General features: G+C 39.2%; 1 protein-coding gene across 1 annotated transcript in view; it reads right to left on the reverse strand.

Annotated features, from left to right (window-relative positions):
* The window catches only part of SPEF2 (sperm flagellar 2), a 158002-nt gene that overhangs the window by 78305 nt on the left and 58528 nt on the right, over positions 1-21169 (reverse strand). Inside the window, exons 11-18 of the mRNA XM_036280192.1 lie at positions 13269-13488; positions 11622-11770; positions 10044-10119; positions 8495-8556; positions 6556-6659; positions 3946-4202; positions 2335-2443; positions 1223-1380 (exon numbers count right to left, since the gene is read on the reverse strand). Of these exons, the coding sequence (XP_036136085.1) occupies positions 1223-1380; positions 2335-2443; positions 3946-4202; positions 6556-6659; positions 8495-8556; positions 10044-10119; positions 11622-11770; positions 13269-13488 (1135 nt within the window). The remainder of the gene's footprint in view (positions 1-1222; positions 1381-2334; positions 2444-3945; positions 4203-6555; positions 6660-8494; positions 8557-10043; positions 10120-11621; positions 11771-13268; positions 13489-21169) is intronic.

The following is a 21169-nucleotide window of genomic DNA, read 5'->3' on the forward strand; positions in this document are numbered from 1 at the left end:
TTCATTTTGTAACAGAGTATTAAGTAAATTTTTAGTATGTTAATGATAACATATTTGTTAAATTAATGAACGAATTGGACTGCAGTTCTCAAATACGTGGCAGCTCAGTCTGTGCATAGAATCAGTGACCAGAACGTAAAATCCCTGGGAGTCTCCTGTAGGTCACCTGCAGATGTTTGAGGCTACAGCTCAGAATGAGTTTGGTTTTGCCCCCCAGCCAAGACCCCGGGATTACTGTGGGAGGTGGGCTCCCCTCTCAGCCTAACTTCTCACTGTCACATAACATGCTAAACCACTTAAATAATATAGGGATTGGTTTTTATTTTGTCTGAAAGCTTCCCATGGGTGTTTCAGGAAAGCAGACAGTTGGATGTAGGAGCTTGTCTTTCTAAGTGTGAGGTCCTGGCCCCACGGTGTCTGTGCTGGTTACCTGCGTGGTATTTTGGTTAACTGACACGTTATGGTAGGCAGGTCACAAATCTAGTAGCCGGAGACAGCTTGAGGTTTTACAATTCTTATGATACTACCTTTGATGATTTTTTATTATATCAAGAAACTGCAGTTACCAATATAATTAAGGGCACTTGATAAAAGGGAAGCACTTCTGAAATCATTTATCCAGGGAAAAGTTACAATGAAGTCCAGAACTGGAGTGGACGAGTTTCACAGACCTTTCAATGATCAATTTCAATAATACAACAAAAACTTGATGGGCAGTTATTATGGGTTAGATAAAGGACAAAGGAGGTCAGGGTGGTTTGATTTGGGTAATATATGTCCCAGATGCAGGCATATAAATAAGCAGATAATAATCTGTAAATTCATGCCAACACAGGAAGATTGAGGAAAAGAACTGCCTAGTGTTTCCATCCCAGAAGGAGAACCCACTCAGTGTTTTCTCACAAGGCTGAGGTTAACAGGTTGAACTCTTTACTCTTGTCTATAACATCCTTAATCTTAACTCTGCTATCTTTTAAAATATGAAAACAATGTTTTCAGCTGGATGAACTCTTTTGATTAGATTAGATTAAAACAAAGAGAAAAATATTTTACTTAAAAACATCTGCAGCAGCAAACTAAAATCAGAGGTAGAAGACATTGGCAGACAGTGTAATCGAAACAGAAGAGAGGGATTTGCAATTACACTTTCATTCCCTCTTAAATTCATTAAAACCATACATTTTTTGTTACATAAGCTCAAAATAAGAAGAAATACAGTTACCTTTGTTCTCCTTTTTTACCATTTCATTAATAAGCACTTCTTTTACTTTTTGGCATAAAGACTCTTTATCTATTTCAGCACTGATTTTTATCAAAATATTTTCTGGTTCTGTAAACCACTGCTCCAATGAATTCCAGTTGTCCAAGAAACCTATAATTCTGCAAAATCAAAATGTTATCTAAATATCTCATACTGATTGAAATATTTGAGTAACATTGAGCATGATTTGTCTGACATTCACAATGAAATATAAACTGCAATATAGCTGGATCCGAAAGACCAACTTGAAGAACTCCAGAAGCAACGGGAGAATATTCACTTTAAAGAAGACGTTATTTAATGCCATCAAGCCATATTTTTGAGGTTCATGGAAGAGTAAAAGAGGACATCGAAGGCAACATCACCTCTCTACTCGTGGAAGAACTGAACACTCTCCTGATGGTGGCAGTAGCCCGGGCCACCTGCCATCTATTCATCGACTCTTTTCTTAGGGAAACTGAAGAGATCTTTGAGTAAGTGTAGGTGGTCAGACTTATTTGCTTTACTAAAAATATGATCTTTCAATGATTCTCGAAACTTGTGTGTCTTCCCTGAGGGACAACAGGCTTAATGCTGCTCAGATTACTTGTCCCTGGCTCACTGTATATTTTTAGACTCCTCAAGGTTTCATAAAACTGTCTACATTTTCTTTTCCAATGAACAAATTACACACAACCAAAAGAACAGTTTCTTTTTTTAAGCTTAACTTCATTTTAGCAAAACAGAAGTCGTTTTAGAACTACAACCTGCAGCCTGCTGCTTAGCTCTTTGACATTCCACGATCTTGTTTGGCATTTGCTGAATAGGGGCTGAACTAGGCTTCCATTCCATGAACTTGGCAGTTCCCGTAACCGCAGAGGGAGGCGCTGCCTGATCCAACCCTTCCCCCCAGATTATGACCAGTGCTAAGGCCCTGAGAGCAAGCACATAAACACTTCACTCAACACCAAAGCCACTTAGTCCTGCTTTACCTGTGAAAGACTGAATGCTAGGAAATACAGCCTTTTCCTAGATCTGATTATCGTCAGTCTGTTCAAAGGACAAGACGCAAGGACACTGAATTTTATACTGACCTGTGCTGTATTTGGTCTCTTAAATTCTGGTCACCATCTGTATCTTCTCTTCTGGCAGCTACCCGTTGGTTGATATCTTCGTGAGAGCTTTCAGTTGAAAATGCTGCAGCTATGACATGAAAAGTTCTTAATTAGATCATTTGCCAAACCAGTTACAGTTGGATTGATGCAAGCAAGTCAGATAGATATGGTCCTGCCTTTGGTCCAAAATTATTTAAATGTTTAATAATATGTTGAAAGAGTGTAGTTTTAGAATCAGAATTTAAATTTTCCTTAGAAATTGGAGAAAATGTAAAATACAGCAATAAAGAGGAGTTGTGGTTTCAGTGGAGAGCGTCTCCAAATTAACGATGGGCACTTGGGCTGCTTCCAAATCTTGGCAATTGTAAATAACACAGCAATGAACATAGGGGTGTATTTATTTTTCTTTTGAATTATTTGGTTTCTTTGGATAAATCTCCAGAAGTGGAATCACTGGGTTGTAAGGCAGGTCTATTTTTAATCTTTAAAGGAAACTATACTGTTTTCCATAGTGGTTGCACCACTCTGTATTCCCATTAACAGTGCACCAAGATTCCCTTTTCTCTATATCCTCGTCAACACTTGTCATTTGTGGGTTTATTGATGCTAGTCATCCTGACAGGTGTGAGGTGATACCTTGTTGTGTTTCTAATTTACATTTCTCTGACACTTAGTGACACTGAGCATCTTTTCTTGTATCTATTGGCCATCTATATGTCCTCTTTGGAGAAGTGTCTATTTAGGCCCTCTGCCTATTTTTTAAATTGAATTGTTTGTTGTTTTGGTATTAAGTAGCATGAGGCGTTTTTTTTTTAAATAAATTTTGAATATTAATCCCTTATCAGATGTATCATTGGTGAATATGATTTCCCATTTAGTAGGTTGGGAGCATTTCTTGTTATTTAAAATAAGTCCCATTCAACTTTACCTGAGTTTATGCTAATGAAGTGACTCTTGGATGTTGGGATCTAGTTGCCAGGGTAACAAACCAGATGATCAGAGGACTAGAATTTTCAGTCCACCCCCTGGTCTCTAGGGAGCAGAAGAGGGGCTAATTACCAGTGCCCTGTGATTTAATCAACCACTCCTACATGATGGAGCCTCCATAAAAACTCTGAAGGGGCCTCAAGAGCTTCTGGGCTGGTGAATGCACCCACATGCTAGGAGAAGGGTGCACTCCAAGCTCCACAGGGACTATTCTAGACCTTGCCCAGTGACCTCTTCATCTGGCCGTTCATCTGCCTTCTTTATAATATGTATTATAATGAACCAGTAATGGTAAGTAAAGTGTTTCCCTGAGTCCTGTGAGCCATTATAACAATTTATCAAACCTGTGGAGGGGGGGTCCTGGGGACCCTCACATTTGTAGTCAAGTCAGACAGAAGTGTTGGTAAGCTCAGGATCCACTACCTGAGATTGACATCTGTAACTGGGGACAATTTTGGGTGACTGAGGCGGCACTAACCACAGATCGGTAGTGCCAGAAAAGAACTAAATTTTAGGATACCTAGTATCCTAAAGAAATTTCAATTGTAAACAAGATCATGAAAAAAAATATATAGAAGAACAAGAAAGAGGTATCCAACTTACCCATGATGTCATTCATGCGACCCAGTGAGGAATTATTTGAAATATCTAGTAACAGGACAAAATCAAATGTGGCAGGGGGAGGGGGCACTTCTTTGGCAGTTGTAGGGTCAACGGCCAAGGTGAATTTCTGTGCTTTCTCTCTCTCCAGTTCCGCAAGGTTTCTGCTGCGGCCTGTGAGTGCTTCCTCCAGAAGCCATGCTTGGTTTAATGTCATTGGAAAACCATCCAGAACCCAGCCTTGGTCCACAGGTATCTGACTGAATTGAAAATGGACAAACTGTGAACATTTCAGTAGACACAGTACTTTGGCCACAATGAATCTTGCCTTTATCTTTCTTTCAATTCCACAATAATCTTCTCCTGTATGAATTTTAATTCTTTATAGCGAAATGTAGGTAAACTAATCATTCAGTTGCTTACAATGCTTTTGTGGGTCCCTGCTGCCCTCCAGATCTAGGCCAGTGGCCATGAGATAGTATTTAAAACTAACTGGACACAGCTTACTTACCTGTTATGTCTTCTCTTTCACAATTTTGAACCATTTTCTTCAAACCGATCTCCTCACTGCTATGTGAATATGAATTGGTATTTGTATTTTCTAGCTTGTGTTCATGGGCAGTTTCTGCTTTGAACTTATTTCTTCATCTATTCATAGTGGGATAATACCTCACACGGTGGTTGAGAATAAACTGAAGTGATACGTTTTAAGATCCCAGCACAGAGGTTAGCACTTGGTGGATACTCAGAATACCAACCTGGGAAGTTCTTCCTACCCGGCCCAAGCCAGCATAGAGTCATCACCGCCTGACCTGAACCCCTCTGGCTCTCATTCACGTCACCACACAACTGGTAATGGCTTTAGTCTGACTTTGAAGAATTCAAGTGAGTCTTATTTATCTCAATTAAATGATAAGTTGGGCAAGGACCCTTAGTGCAGCATACTCTAATGAGAATGGGTGCTCTAAGGGTGATTTTAGTTCTTGAAATTGGAAAACCATGTGAAAAGGGCATACACTTCGACTTTGCTCTTCTAAACCTCTACATTATGCAAAACAGATTTGGGTGTTTGATTTAGAAGTTACAATCTTGTTTCTCTCTCCGTTGGAATGACGAAGAGCAGGAAAAGACCACACTTTTGCCTTCATAACTTGTCCAGGGCTTGGTCAAGCGCTGCACAGAATGGGCTTGTTGACTCATTGGCCTAAGACGGAGAAGTTTCCTGAGCCCCTCAGCAGGTCCAGGTGACCTCTCCTCCACCACGGTCTCAGGAGCTACTTCAGAGGCTGGACGAGGTCAGGGCCACACTTGTTCAGCTGCGGTGTGAGGACACCAGGTGACATGGCGGGAGAAGACCTGGGCTTTGGCTCTGGCTACTCTTCTAACCAGACACGTGACTGGACTGCCTCACCGAACTGCCCCGTGCCTTCCCCTCCTCACTGAAAGAGGATGGACTTGGACTAGACGAAGGAATTTCAAGGTGACCGAAGGCCTCTGAGGGTGCTTCGGGGGCAGTGGAGATGGTCGTGGGAGGGTAGTGAAGAGGGTGGTGTGCAAGACACTCCAAGTCCACGGACGCCAAAGCTGAGATCTGCTTTGTAGCTGGTTTTTTTCATATATAGTTTCTTTGAACAAGGAGTCCCACAGGGAGAGCATGTTTGAGCAGGTCTGAGAAACACTATGGCTAGTTGAACGAGATCACTGCCAGCCCTGAGGGGGAGCATCCCTGTGACCCGATGTCTTCAGCACTGCATTCAAGGAGCACTTGTTTCCAGGCACATCACAAGGGAGAGGCAACTGATGCCTTAATGAGGTCCCAGGAAGACACTGAAAGGGGAGCCCCTTCTGCATGCAGAGCAACTTCCTTAAAACCTCCCCTCGCCTCTCTGGGTCTCACCGTTTCCAACACGGCTCAGCTACCCCAGTCCGACCTCCTCACCCACCTCAGCTCTCCAACCTCCTGCACAGCCTGCTTATTCCTTGTCATCCTGCTAAGCCTCACCGCTGTATTACATGGATCAGCTGAGAGTCCATGGCTTCTTTTAATTAGTCCTTTTTCTGTATTACAAAGGAGGGCTGAGGAGAACCCTTCATCCTTACAAAGGAGGAAGATCACAGAACTGTAGCCATTTAGACTTTTCTTCATCCCCATCACGTGCCACCCCTGTGCTATGCACACGATTTCTTCTTGCCTGTACAGCTCTCCTTTCTCACTGCCTGTCCACCCATCACTGCCCAACCTTTGCATCCCTGGGTTCACCCCTCCTCTTGAAACACAAAACCAGGAAGCACATTGGCCCGTGAGCCCAGCGAGGGTCTCTCCCCGCCATCATCTGTCTCTTGGCTTTCCAAGTGGTACCTGATTTCTCCTTGAAGTTCTCACGCAGAATAGAGACCCAAATTCGCATCTGGGTGAATGAAATCACGGTTGGTAAAGGGGGAAGTGAAATACAAGCATGTAAATCACAAAATATATCTGGATCTTGCTGTATGTATTTTTATGTAGACAAGCAATATTCATTATATGTTAAAAATAAAAATGTTTCTATATTATTTTTATATATCTCTTTATGAGAGAGAATATTTAAATACATACAAAGAAATAATACGTACTTAATAGCATTTACCATGATGCTAACTAGCAATATGTCAGGGACACTCTTTCCTTTCTTCAGCAATTTTTCTGATTTTGCACCAAGTTGAGCACGGACAGTGAGCTGTGAAAATAAACAATGAATGGTAGACTACAGCTAATTTAAAAGAAAGATTCCAAATATTTAGAGAAAACACCATTAAACAATCATGTTCTCTGGTGAAGACACCAATCAACCGTGACAATTCTGGAGTCAGCCACGCATTTAAGAAACGTGTGCAGATTTTGAGGCTCCTCCTCTGCGGCTCCCTCCCTTCTGAGATGTTCGCCTTTCCTTCTCAGCTTCCCAACCTTCATCCCCCAATACTTGGAATCGGAAAGAATGAGGCTCTCTGCTTGGGTTCTAGCAACTCGAGGCACGCAGCCGGGCATGCCCCTGGGAGACCCTGCGGAAGCTCGGCTTCATCTAGTGACTCTCCACTCGGCGGCCCGTTCCACACTGTGCTGCCTGGCGTTTGCTGCTTTGCTCTGTCCATCTGCTGGTGACCCTCAAATAAGAAGCTTTCCTATTTTTCCCAGCCTTAAAATGCTATCTGTAGGAGGGCTAGTCCAACAAAGCTACTGCTATGTCAACAGGAACTTTCCTCATGCCTATTCTTGTCTCAGCCACCAGAATGAGCATTTTCTAAGTTCCGTGAAATTGCATCTCTACTCAAACCCCCAAAAGACTCCCCCAGTCATTGCCAGGAGGCCTGGCTGACCTGACTCTCCTCCTGTCCGAGCCGTGCGGCTGTCATCCAGCTGTTCCTGCGGCCTGGGTGCCTCCCCTGATCCAGGCTGACTCGACCTCCTTTCAATCTGCGAAAGTCTCCCTGCCTCGAGGAGGCCCGTCCCACGTGAGACAGCAGCTGACCCTTTCTCCCCCGGTCTGTGTCCCTGACCCCCTCAGTCTACTCTACGCCAGTTCTTCTTTTCTCTTGGCTTCATCACCGGCTACTAAATCATATAATGTAATTATTTATGTTTCTGTGGTTTATTTCGATCTTCCTCTATTAAAATGTAAACTCCATAAGGTCCAGGAACTCTCTCATTTTTTTGTTCAGCGATATATCCCAAAGCATTACAGCAGTGTATGAAACAAAGAATGCTCTTTGAACTGAATATGGAATTTGGGGGACCTGTAACTCCATAAATGTAAATATAAAAAATACAATTTGCCTTCCTGATAATTTATATTTCAAATACATAGAGTAAAAATTATAAGGTCTCCATTATCAATTTCTCTAAGCCCTATTTGGTTATCATGGTTACAATTTGTTATATAGTCTTCCAAAACTTTTTCTCTCTCAATAATTTTTGAAATAAAAATTATAACATTGTTTTCCATTATGAAATGCATAATGAAAGTAATCAAATGTAATAAAAATAAAGTAAATGAGATTCCACTTGATTAATCTGGTCATTCTCTTTGAGGACAAAAAATATTTCCATGCACAGTAAAGCAATACTATATGTGGAAATACTAGTTTCCATTAAAACAATAGTGAGTAGATTGTTGTAAACATTTTTTCAGAGATTAATAAAATATTTTGTTGAGTCACCAATAAAGCTAAGGATTAATTCTGGGAAAATTCCTTAAAGGTAAAGAAAGACTGAAAGAAAATAAAAATCAAAAATTAAGTAGTAAAGAAAAACATAAATATAAATTTGGCATTAGTCTAAAAAAATGGTGTTTACTTTATCACTTGGCAAAACGGATTATTAATTTCCACTGCTTTAGAGATAAAGAATATAAGGAATATCAAGTAAACTCAGATTGAGCTAATATTTGTCATGAGATTAACTTCAAACCAAAGAGCAGCACACTGCTGTTCCATCCCACTTGAAGACACACCCAAGAGCAAGGAATCGTGACACATTGCACGATGCTAGTAGCCAACGTTAGATTATAGCACTTACTTTAGAGAAACTATCACTTGGTTTGACTTCGTCAGCTTTTGGTGTTTTATTGGTATCAGTACCTAGCAACAGGAAAAGTGGTAAGAACAAACTCTAGTATTTACAGCTAACAACCATGGTAATATCTGTCTACGGTTGTGGAGAGTTGGGTCATTGGATCCAGCTATGCCCGATACTCAGAGGAAGGAAGTAATAGAATCACCACAGCGTGGCTGTCACCCTCATTCCATAACATTAAGATCCTGGTCACTGTGGGGCTTGGTGTTTTCCACCTCCTTCTCTAAGAATGGCTCACTCATAACAAAATCATTAGAAATACTTTAATACTGTTGGGGTTTTCTTTTCAGAAAACAAGCAAAGTTTCTCAGAAAATGTTAAAAGGTTAATTCTTCACATTTTTATTTCCCTGAATTATCTAGTTATAAGTAACAAGTCTAGAAGTAGAAAACTCTAGAAGCAAGAGGGGTTTTTTGGTTAAATTCTATTGAAAAATACAAAGTTTTCAGAGCCTGTTTATAATTACTGTACTTTTAAAATAAAACATGTTATTTAGTACTTAGATTAAAAATCAATGAAAATATCTGGAAGAAACAAGTAACTAAAATAAGGTACAGATGATCTCCTTTGAAAAGATGGAAAACTTGATTGCTCTAGGGGACTTCCATGCTCATAGGGAATTTATGCATTGTCTAATGGTGGTGGTGATAATGGTGGTGGAGGTAATGGTGATGGAGACCATGGTGATGGAGGTAATGATGATGGAGACCATGGTGGTGGAGGTAATGGTGATGGAGACCATGGTGATGGAGGTAATGATGATGGAGACTGTGGTGATGGAGGTAATGGTGATAATGGTGACAGAGACAATGGTGATGATACAGAATAATCTGAATTTTATAAATATGAAGTAACTACTGAATATGGCAGAGCCTTTGCTAGCACAAATAGTATACTTAAGACTTAAATTTTTTTTCTATCAATGGTTCTACAAAGGATCTGAAGGACTGAAACCCAGATCACCAGGGAGGTAACTTTTCATTAGGTTTGGGAAGCTTGGTTCTTTGTGCCTTGCCCAAGGTTAGGAATAAACTGAGCACTATCCAAGCACTCTTCAGGGGGGTTGAAGAGACCAGACCCCGCAGCCGCCCTCAACACCATGAATAAAGCAGTCGCAAGCAGAGAGAGCCCAGTAGTACTCACTCACCCAGACCTGCATATGTGAAAAAAAACCAATGAAATCCTGTCTTCCTGCAAAGCCAGGAAGGAGGATAATGTATCCTGGTGGTCTTTACAATCACAACAAAAATGAGCAAGTATTTGAGTGTGAAAAGATTCCTTGTCATTTTTGTCTCTTATCCCCACTGTAGACAAAAGTTAGGGACTTCTGCGCTTATCTTGCTGTGTCTGTCAAATGGCCATGTAGACGATGATGCGGGACTCCCGGCTCCCATTTCTTTCCCTGAAGCACGTTTGTGCTCACTTACATGTGCTCTTAATGTCCGTCCCTCTAATGTAAATGATGGATGGTTTGTTTTGACGTCTTACTTACTAAGTATAGATTTATCTTCTGTTTCTGGTAATGCTTCCTCTGAAACTAGATCAGCTGAACTTTTATTTTGCAGACCCTTTGGGGAGAAAACACACACACACACACACACACACATTTTAATAGCATTCTTAATTTTATTTTTATAAGTAAGGTTTGGAAAAAAATAGACTTTTAAAATAAAAAACATAAATGATGTTGAGAGGAATTGAATAATATCCAGAAAGAAACAAAATATGATGATAATAGTACTAATGGAAATGCACAGTAACCTGTGGGTAGAATCTGTCTTTCAATTGGCTTTCACTTACTATGTAAAATACAGGAACAATCATTTTGAAAACTCAATGGAAGCCGAGAAAGAGGTCGAGTTTATGGAAAACCATCTTAGAAAGAATTGTCCTAGAAGTAACAGTGATAGCTAGAATAGGAAAATAAGGAAAAGATGAGCATTGTCTAGCACCCTAAAGGGTGGAATTTGAAGAGTACCACACGTGGAAGACAAAGCAGCCCACAGTGAAGAAGCTTCCAGTTACTTTCAGAATTCATGGCTAAATGATACTCATTTTGCAGCTCATGCAAATGATCTGGGTTAGATGCTCTGCCTATTTATTCCACTGCAGAGACAGCATACGGTAGGGAAAGTGCTGGATTTAGAACCTGGGATCCCAGTCACAGCCTAGACATGAACAAGCCTCTGACCCCAATAAAACCAAGTCATGCCTAGGGCTTCTACTGTCTCCTGTTAAAATGAGGGTGCTGGACCACATTGTTTCTCAAGGTGGGGCCACAATCTCCTATTTCCTGCACTAGAATCTTCATTCAGTAATGTAGCTAGATGCAGTACAGATGGGAAGGTGATGCTGGTAAGCAATGCAGAGACCTCCCTTCCACCCCCCCCCCCCACCTCCCCACATTGAGATCTATGAGTTTAGATCAGAGTTCTGCCAACTATGGCCCATGGACCAAATTGGGGGAGCCAATTGTTTTCATATAGTCCCTGGATGTATAAAACTCCATGAGACACTATGGTGAGTCTGGGGACTAAGCTGGGTGTCCCCCTCCACCCCTGTCCCTGCTCAGCCCCAGCACTGCCTTGGCCACTGCCCAGGGCTGGCCTTGGGCTCCAACCACATGATGGGGACTGTAGAATTTCACTTCGGGAGCTGGTGACTTGGTGAACACCCCCACACTACTTCATAGCTTCCTCCCCTCCACCCCTTTGAAGTTCAACCCCTCCACCCCTCCACCCCTTCATCAGTGGCTCTTTCCTGAGGTGAATGTCTCCAGCAGAAGGTGACTTGGCACAAAGCCAGCCCACCACCCTTCTTGGCCCACCCAGAGAAACTGGTGGGGGGGTGTTTCTCTCATGTTCGAGAAAATGGTGGGAGGGGGTTCTCTCATGTTCTATAAATACCCCACAATATCCTTGATTTTGTCTCATGGCCCACAAAACCTAAAGTATTTACTCTTGGGACCATTACAGAAAAGTTCGCAATCTCTGGTCTAGGAGACCTCTGATTGCATCTGGCTTCACCTCCTATTCTGGGCACAGAAAAAGGGGAGCATGGTCCCACTTGCCTGGCTCTCGTTACTGTGCGGGGCTGACGTGGCCTTGTCTTCGGCTTCAGGCTGAACTGGAAGGGCCTCACTGACTGTTTCTTTGTCCTTAAATGCTTGGATAGCTTCTTGGAGAAGGGTGTCGATAGAAAGTATCTGAATAGGAAAGTCTAAAGTATGAAAGGCAGTTTTACTGATAGCTTTTGTTTAGGAAACTGACATCGTTGTCCGTCTGCACTGGCTTCCCCTTCTCAGCCGTCTGTAGGGCCCCCAGAACTGTTTTCTGGGTCAAGCCGTCTTTTTCTTGTTGTGTTAAAATCCACAGAACATAAAGTTAACCATTTTATCCATTCTACAAGACAACGCTTCAGTGACATTTAGGCTATTCACAATGTTGTCTGGTCATCACCACTGGCTTGTTCCAGAAAATTTTCATCATCCCAAAAGAAGACCCTGAACCAATTAGGCAGTCCATTCCTATTACCCCATCCCTGTCCCTGGCAACAACTAATTTGTTTTTTGTCTCTATGAATTTGCCTATTCTGGATATTTCATATCAGTGGAATCATGTAATATGGGGCCTTTTGTGTCTCACTTGTATCATGTTTTCAAGGTCCACTCATGTTGTAACATGTATTAGCACTTCACTCTTTTTATGGATAAATAATATTCCATTGTTTGGATATACCATATCTTGTTATCCACTCACTAGGTGATGGACATTTGGATGAGGTCCAACTTTTGGCTATTTTTAACAGTGCTGCTATGAATATTCCTATACAAGGTTGTTTTTTCTTTTTTGAACACCTGTTTTCAATCCAGTTCTGTATATAACCAGTAGTGGAATTTCTGGGGTTGTATAGTAATTATTTGTTTAACTTACTAAGAAACCACCTTGCCATAATGGCTGTACCATTTTACATTCTCACCAGCAATGTATTCCAGTATCTCTACATCCTCCCCAACACATCATCTTACATTAAAAAAAAAAAAAATTACACCTATTCTAGTGGATGTGAGATGGTATCTTGTTGTGATTTTCGTCAACTTGCTTTTTAAGGAGGTCTTTTCAATATCTCAGTTATGATCTACCCTTCTCTGCCTTGGAATGGTACAAGATGGTCAGGCCTCAGTGCAAATTTTGAGCTTTTCCATGAAAACAGTAATGATATTGTAAATGAATGAATGAATGAATAAAAACTGACTGAAGAGATGGAAACCTGTGGTTTTACCTCTAACTGAAAGAGAGTCTACAGGAAAAACCAAAGGCTCATTAAAGACAGAGTGAAAACAAAGAATAAAAATATTTGCAATTTTAAGTGGACTTCTCTTTTTTGTGTAACAAATTAATAATATCCTACTTCATCTATTGGTAAAGTAAGTAAAATCTATAAGGAAAAGTTTGACTTGTTATTTCTCTTTATACCATGCATCACCATCATCCAGTATTTCCATATAACCAAGCGTACCTGGGACAGCCACAGTTTATGACTCTATATTCCTGTCTGCCTTGGAAGCACATTATTTGATCATTCTATTATAGAATTCTCGATGCCATATTTTGCTAATGTATTAGCAGACCCTCATGTGCAGACACAGCCCTGTTGCAGCTGCAGTCCATGTTAATAGAATCCCATAAATATAAACATAAAAGGAAAGAAAGTCTACCTTTTTGTAGAGACTTTAAGGCAGTAGTTTTTCCACTTAGTGTTTTCCCCAACAAGCAGCCTTTAATTGCAAATGAAGGTAATTCAGGTACTGATTTTTCAACTTGAAGGGGAAGAGATTTTTCAATTAGTCTGTGAATCACATGGCCCAATATGCAATTGTTGGAAGGTGGTAAATTATCAACCATTTCTTCTGGTAGGGCCCACTGTCCAACCATGTTCTGCAAAAATAACAATGATACAAACAAAACATAATATTCTTAAAAGTGGAATTTAGGTATATAAGAAAATTAAATATTGAAAGTAAATCCAACTATAGCAAACAAAAGCTAATCAATAAATAATTATATTACATAAATGAGTAATAACATGAATACTTTCATATTAGAAAACAAAAAAATGAACTCCCCACATAAAAGAAAAACAAACAAAAATAAATAAATCCAACTCTAAAATCCCTAACAGTTGATAAAAGTAGGCATATTGAGTTAACTGAGACTAACTGTAATCCAGATTGAGCATTAAATTACTTAAGCTGATTCTATCATTAGTAAACAGATAAAAGATGGTAATAGTTTATCTGCTATTTCATGCCCAATTTGGTGTTTATGTTTAACTCCTGTCTATGTTTAACTCCCAATTTTTTCCAGGTTTCTTGCTGCAATGATCAAACAATTAGAGGAAAAGGAAAAAAGCAAAGCAAACAAACAAACAAAAAACTACAGACCACATTCTCTGAGCTCTGTGTAATAAAACTAGAAATTGATTTTTGACAGATATGAAAAATATAAATACTTAAAAATTAAAAGCATTCTTTTTGAATAATTATTGATGTAAAGAAGTTAAAAGTATAAATGTCTGAAAAGAACATTAATAGATTTATAAAAAATATAGAATGGGATCAAACTGTACTTAGAGGAAAATTCATAGTTTGGATGAAGAGGGGGGTGTCAATGGGGGATAAAGGAGAAACATCTGTAACAAAAACAAATTAATAAAAATAATTTTAAAAAAATTCATAGTTGCTTAGCATAAAATGCTTTGACTTAACATTTAAAAGGAAGGGAAATAAATTAACTAAGCATTAAAATAGGAAAAAAATAATTTAAAAATAAATAAAAGAAATAAGGAGGGACTCATAAAAATAGAAATTGATAAATCAGAGAGCAAACTATTGCGACACCTTTTAAAAATTGATACATTTCTATAACTTGTCCATGTTAATCCTGATAATGAAATTGCTACTAGTTCTGAACAAGGGTAAAGAATAGCAAGTATCAATTTTATAACCTATTAGGAATAAAGTAACAGATTTTAAGGAAACTTAAAATATTTAAGAAAATGTTATGTACAACTCTACTATAATAAATTTAAATGTATTACTATATGGTAAAAATGTTATTTTAGAAAAGTACAAATGATTAAAACTAATTTTAAGTGGAAAATTTGGAAAGATGAAAGCCATGAAAAAAATGAAAAAGTTGTTACAGAACTCTATCCAGGGAAACTTGAAGACCATGATAGTTTACAGAAAAAATTTCATTCCTTAATTAAACAGAAATATAACTGTTGTTCAGTCTCCTGGAACATGGAAGAAAATAGAAAACTTTCCAGTCACCTGGCAAAACTAACATAACCCTGATACCAAAAAGCTATAAAAATTAATTGACAAAAATAGCCTCCAAAAAGACTACAAGCCAGCCTCACTTGGAAATATCTTGCAAGAATCAGGCCTACATTATTAGCAGAATCAGCATTCTACTAACGGAAATAACGATACTGATTGACATTTTCTACATGCTATGTGCCATACGCTGCTGTTTTCATGAATATCTCACATGATTCTCACACAACTCTTACAGAAGTATTGTTATTTTTCCAATTTGCAGAAGAAACACGTGGGTATGATAGAAGCTATATTTCTTGTCTGTGTTCACAACAAATAGAAATGGCAGAGCCTAGACTGGAACCCAGGCAGGCGGTTTCTAGAACATGTGCTCATTACCTCTATACTATATTGAAGTTGTTTAACCATGATTAAATCAGAGTTGCTTCATGAATACAGGGAAGGACAAATATTAGAAAACCTATTGCTGTATCACTTTAATAGGCTACATTTTTTAAAAGTGTATGATCATTTTGACAAGAAGCATCTGATAATTCAAAATTCATTTCTGACGAGAAAAATATATGTAAAACTAAAACAAGAAAATCCCTTAATATGCAATGAATTAAAGCTGGCTTCCCTATTACTCTCGGGACCAATATGTAGTGGTGAACAAAAATGAATGTTTTAATTTACGGCCTTTGGTTTTTCTAAAAATTCTGTGCATGATAATTATATGCATTATTCAAAATTAACAAAGTCTGAAAAGATCTGTGTAATTATTGATTGCATTAGTATTACTTGTTTCTGCTTTCATTCATTAGAATCATTTATACTACTAATTAGACAAGTGACAATTATTGTATGTAATGTGACCAATCAGAAACTAACCAAATAAAACAACAGGAACCAGAGAAATTTGTTATTATAAAAATAAAGTAGGCCATAAGGCCAAGGCCAAATTTAAATGGCAAGTCTCCAATGCCAATGATCTTGTGCTGTGCAGTGATTTGATCCATTCTAAATGACACAGTCTAGGATTTAAATCAGATGACTTGTGTTCTGCTTCTCGCATTGTAGTCTGGTTAATTCCTTCATCTCTGCATGTCAGCAATCTATCTCTTGGGGTTGTAAAGATTAACTACAGTGCTTGTCGATGGAGCCCATGTGACCACTGACTTTAAATGCTTAATTACGAAACTCTTAGGCTGCTGCCGGGGGCACACAGTAGTGCCTCTCAGGAGGGTGACAGCATCCACAGTTCTGCCCAGCGAGAGAACCACATTCAGCTTTCACAACCAGAAAAGCAGGCTTCCTCACAGACAGACAGCATGAGGCCCCCTTCCATCACTGCATTTGTTGTAGAATGTGGCTGAACACAATCGGACAGAATGCTGACCATGAAGACAACCGAATGCCTAGGTTAGGGAAGGAAAGGGGGCCTGTGGAGATGAGCAGACGAAGGGTTTGGTGGGGCGCATTTTTCAGAACCACCTTACAAATACAGTTGAAGACCAAGAATAAAGTGTAAGTCAAGGTAAACATCTCAGGTTGGAAAAGAACGTGATGAATGTAAGGAGGTCAGAAGAACTGGAAAAGGAGGTAAATTCAGATCAGAATGAAGATTACTAGTTTAACTACAATGAGCTAAAGAGATCTTCTAGTTCATTAGTGAAGAAGAACCAGAACTTTTTTTTTTCCAGATCCCTACTTTACATAATTATATAATAAAATTATACTAAGAAAAACTATAAAAAATATGTAATTCTTACGCCTTCAGATACTGTTATAAATAGACATCTAACTATTAGTTTCAGGACTCTGGTGCCTGGAGTGGGCAACACCAGGTAAAAATCACCTTGTATAAATGATTGCTTTAGTAAGACTGTGTGTGTAGATGTTCTCCTTGGTATCAGCACTAATGTCAACTGACATGCCTCTATAAAATAATAGTTAAGATCTCTTTATTTTTATTATGCCTTATAAATACAATCATTATGTATCTTTGGGAAGGTGTAAGTGCAAGACTCAAGATCTACGAACACCTCTTATCTACCTACACACAGAGATTATGAAATTACAACAGAGTAAACAGCCTCCGCCCTTGGTTAAAAGCTCTTTATTGGTACTATTTTTATTAATTGACCTACATTGACCTTCCCAGAAACTGAATTCTGAGTTTCTGGGGCCATGATGTCCCTCAATTCTTCCTGTTTTCACAGGTTACAGGGAACTAACAATCTGTTTTCCAGCCTGGATCCAATCTGTTCACATGGTTCTCTAGGTCATGTTGTAGGTATCTTTATAGACTTCTGATTCTGGTTACTTCCAGTCTGTCAATTTCATTTGTTTCCTATGACCTGATAAGTTATTATCCTTGGATCCTGGGTCCCCTTGTTATTAATCATAGATAAAAGTGTCATGAGCATGTACAGATAGCACCTGCTTCAGGTCAATGTGTTTGAATGTGCACGCCTCGAGGGCACACGACGAGCTTCCATGTGATCCGTTCACTAGATCCCCTCCTTGTATGCAACATTGCCCACGTGGTGGGATGATGATGCGGTGGAGCTGCATGGTTTCCTCAACATGTTCTGTTTACTTCTCTAAACATGATTACCCCTGGAGCAAAGCAAATGTACCTCGTTCTCAATTCTTGTCCCTTCTAAAGATCCAGGTTGGGAAGAGAGCTTCCTCATCTATTCTTTTAAAGAGAGGGGAGACCTAGTTCACTTTGATGAACCTGTGTTAACTGAATCTGGGCCTTGGGAAACATTCAACAGTCAGGTGAATTCCACTAGCACAACAGTCAACAAACATACATTGGGTTATGCCAATGATGTTTAGTAGTGACATTTGAATGTGGCTTTTGTAGATGGTGGTACTAGTCTAAAAGTACACACTCTTTGGTACTTGTCTTCATCAATGGCTAGAACTTACCAACATTTACATAGCCTGAAGTGCCCCAGATATTCCTGGTCTGGTAGGTTCTAAATGTCTCACAATTCAATTACTGATTCATTCATTAACACAGGACCATGCCTCTATCCCTAAGCGAGAGAAAGAACTCTCTAGAAGTTACACCACTTGTACTGTTTTTGAAACCTGCTAGTTTCCTTGAAATGCCATCTTTTTACCTATAGATAACAAAACCCATCTGTAATATATTTTACATCGAACAATAAAGATTTGGAAAAAAAACAAAACAAAACCCAACAACAGACAGATTATCTTGATACAGTGGCCAAAAAACTTAGGGTGGACGCTTCCAATGAACTGACTTCAAGAAACACCACGTGCAGTAACCGCACAAAATGAGGCGAGGCCTCTGAGAGCACAGTGGTTGATGCGCCCCGACTCCACCCTACCAAGATATTCAAGCCGCATTAATTATGCACCAACTATGGCTGCTCTGTCTTGCACACCACTCGGCGGAAGGCGAGGAGAACGTCTGTGATACCTGAAATACAACTAAGGCTTGTAGTTGCAGCCTCAGGGGTTGTGGTAGCCATCACCAATCCTCAAATTCCAGGGGCATTTTACCCACGGCTTCCTTCCAGGTCAACCACTTCACCAAATTTCTCCACTTTTTATTGTTCTGAACCGGGTGAGTACTTCGCAACCTGCCCAGCCTCTCTTGAAGCATAATTACCACTTATCCTGCATCTTTTAAGACAGCGGCTTTCAAACTCGTTTGACCGGAGCCCTCCATGAGAAATACACTTTACATGGTTACCAGTGTACAAGTCTATGTAAAACGGAAAAAATGTTTTATGAAATATTCCTGTCCTTACTACTGGTAAGGCGCTTTATTTTCTATTGTATAGCACTGCATCATATTGATTATGTTGTGTTTCCATTTAAAAAAATGATTATGACCCATAAATTAATTTCATAATCTAGTCTCAGTCCGCTGTTTGGAAAAGAAATAAAGAAGGGATTTTTTTTTTTTTTATTGGACAAGACACCAGGTATCCTCAGTGCTGGTTTCATGTGTCTGAGTACCATCTTGGATTTGTCCCTAGGTGTCTGCAAATAGGAAGGGTAAACCCTTAACTTTATGCCAACAATGACTCAACCCAGAGCGTTACCGAGGAGAGATTTATCAAAGCATATTTTTAAAATACTAACATAATTCTAGGTGCAGTTTCTCATAATTGGTAATAATTTAAAGATCCAGTTTACTTACCTTTTTAGATCTCATTTGTGTGTGTTTTTAGATCTTAGTTATGGGTTACTTATTCTATAGTTACCTTAGAAAATAATTTTTTGTACAATTACTGTTTTTAAATTTTTTTCATAATGTAAATCACTAAAAAATCATCAAATAGCATTAAGTATAATTATTTAAAATACAGTAAAACTTCAAGCCTATTAAAAACAGGCCAACTAATAGTTAATTATAGTTAACTTGTATACAAAGTAAAAGTTACAGTGAATGGGACGTGAGGTAATTTAACTCAAGCCCAAACACCTCGGGCAGAACATGATGTCTTAGCAGAACACAATCTATTAGGCCATTTATAATATTCTAATTCAGCGATTTTCAACCATTTTCATATCACAGCACATAATAAATTAATATACTAAATTACTAACAATAAACTAATTACTAAAATTCAGTGGCACACCTAAAACTATATTGGTTTTTACCGATCTGACAAAAAGAATAGATATAATTTTGATTCATTCACACTGGGTGACTATTGTTGTGTTGGTTGTTGTCATCCTTTTGGCAATTGAAGGAAAAGAGGTCTATATAGTTTGGCATTGCATGTTTTAAAAATTCTTGCAGCACACCAGTTGAAAATTGCTGTTCTAATTCATTGGACAGCTATGTATTTCCCCTTAAAGTGCTTTAGTTATGCCTGTGATTGGTATCTTTAGCAGTTATCAGGTGACTCTTAGATACCCAAAACATACTTCCTGAGTGTAGTTTGGTCTACATGCTTGAAATTAAGTAAAGTTATGGAAAAAATACAAAGATAGAGTATAAAAATAATCTCACAGTTCATAGGGTTAGGTCAGTTTTGAGCTAATACTTTAAACCAACTTATGTCTATTCATACTTAACTCAGCTGGAACTAATCTCTTCCAATGTGGCCCCATGACCTCCTGTTCTTGCCCACATTTCACATTGTGCTCTGGGATGGCTTCTTTCATCCCCACTCAACAGTGAGCACCGGAAGGGAAGGACCTCTCTCTTAATCAGCTTTACAGTACCAATACCTAGAACAGTGCTGGTACAGAGTTGGCGCTCCATATGTATTGATTGCATGAATGAATCAATCAATAGTATAGGCTTGATGCATATAAACTAAATAATAAGTAAATGCATGGGTATTAAGTTTTAGCAATTTTGATTCGGTACAAAGATGACTTAGGTTCCTAAATAAGACAGACAGACACAACCCAACCCCAAATCTAGGCACAAGATCACAAAGTGTCACCGTCACAGAAGTTAGCAAGAATCTACATACCATGTACGAAATTAGCTGGTCCTGGAAGCATTTCTAGAAGTAATGGTCTGTAGTATGATTTTGAGTTTCTTCAATAAATCAAGGTATCCTTTTTATGGCAGCAAAAATAATTTCAGTTTAAATGTAATAGATTATGAACAATCTACATGTTTGGGATTTGTAAGAAGCTCTACCAGAAGTCTAACAGCACCCCAGAATGGGTAAAAGCCGCCAGTGTCGATGGACAATGAGAGATGCTCTTTGGAGAGTTGTTGGTAACCTGATTAATTCCGTATTCCTAACTGGATATCTGCCTTGGGTCTCCTAAACCAGGTTGACACCACCATGTACCACATGATGAGCAGATAAAAAAAAAATAAAAAAAATAAAAATAAATAAACATAAGGGACATTCCAGTTCAGTTTGTAGCAACGCCTAGGGCCTCTTCACTTGGCTTCCAAGCCTTTCATCTGAGTCCTGTTCTGTTCCAGTTCTGCCTCGCTTCCAACCTGCCGGCTTCATTTTCATTTTCTAGTTGGGTTCTCACCAACCTCACCTTTGATCCTTGGCCTACTCAAAAGACTTGGCTTGAGCCCACCTCTGTCTCTTCCTATTTTTGGCCAGTTCAGGTAGACTATCTTGACCATCTTGGTTCCAGTTCGAAGAATTAAACCTCTGGCACCAGCAATCCTGGCTGACCTTCTGTTTGGATCTGTCCTGCCTCCTACCAGGCGTAACGAGATGTTATAGGAGCACACTTATTGCTACGAGATGTTATAGGAGCACACTTATTGCTGCGGCACATGGAAAGTCCAGTGGCTATATTCCAATGACTGT

The sequence above is a fragment of the Molossus molossus genome, unplaced genomic scaffold, assembly GCF_014108415.1.
Source record: "Molossus molossus isolate mMolMol1 unplaced genomic scaffold, mMolMol1.p scaffold_m16_p_3, whole genome shotgun sequence".
Taxonomy (NCBI): Eukaryota; Metazoa; Chordata; class Mammalia; order Chiroptera; family Molossidae; genus Molossus; species Molossus molossus.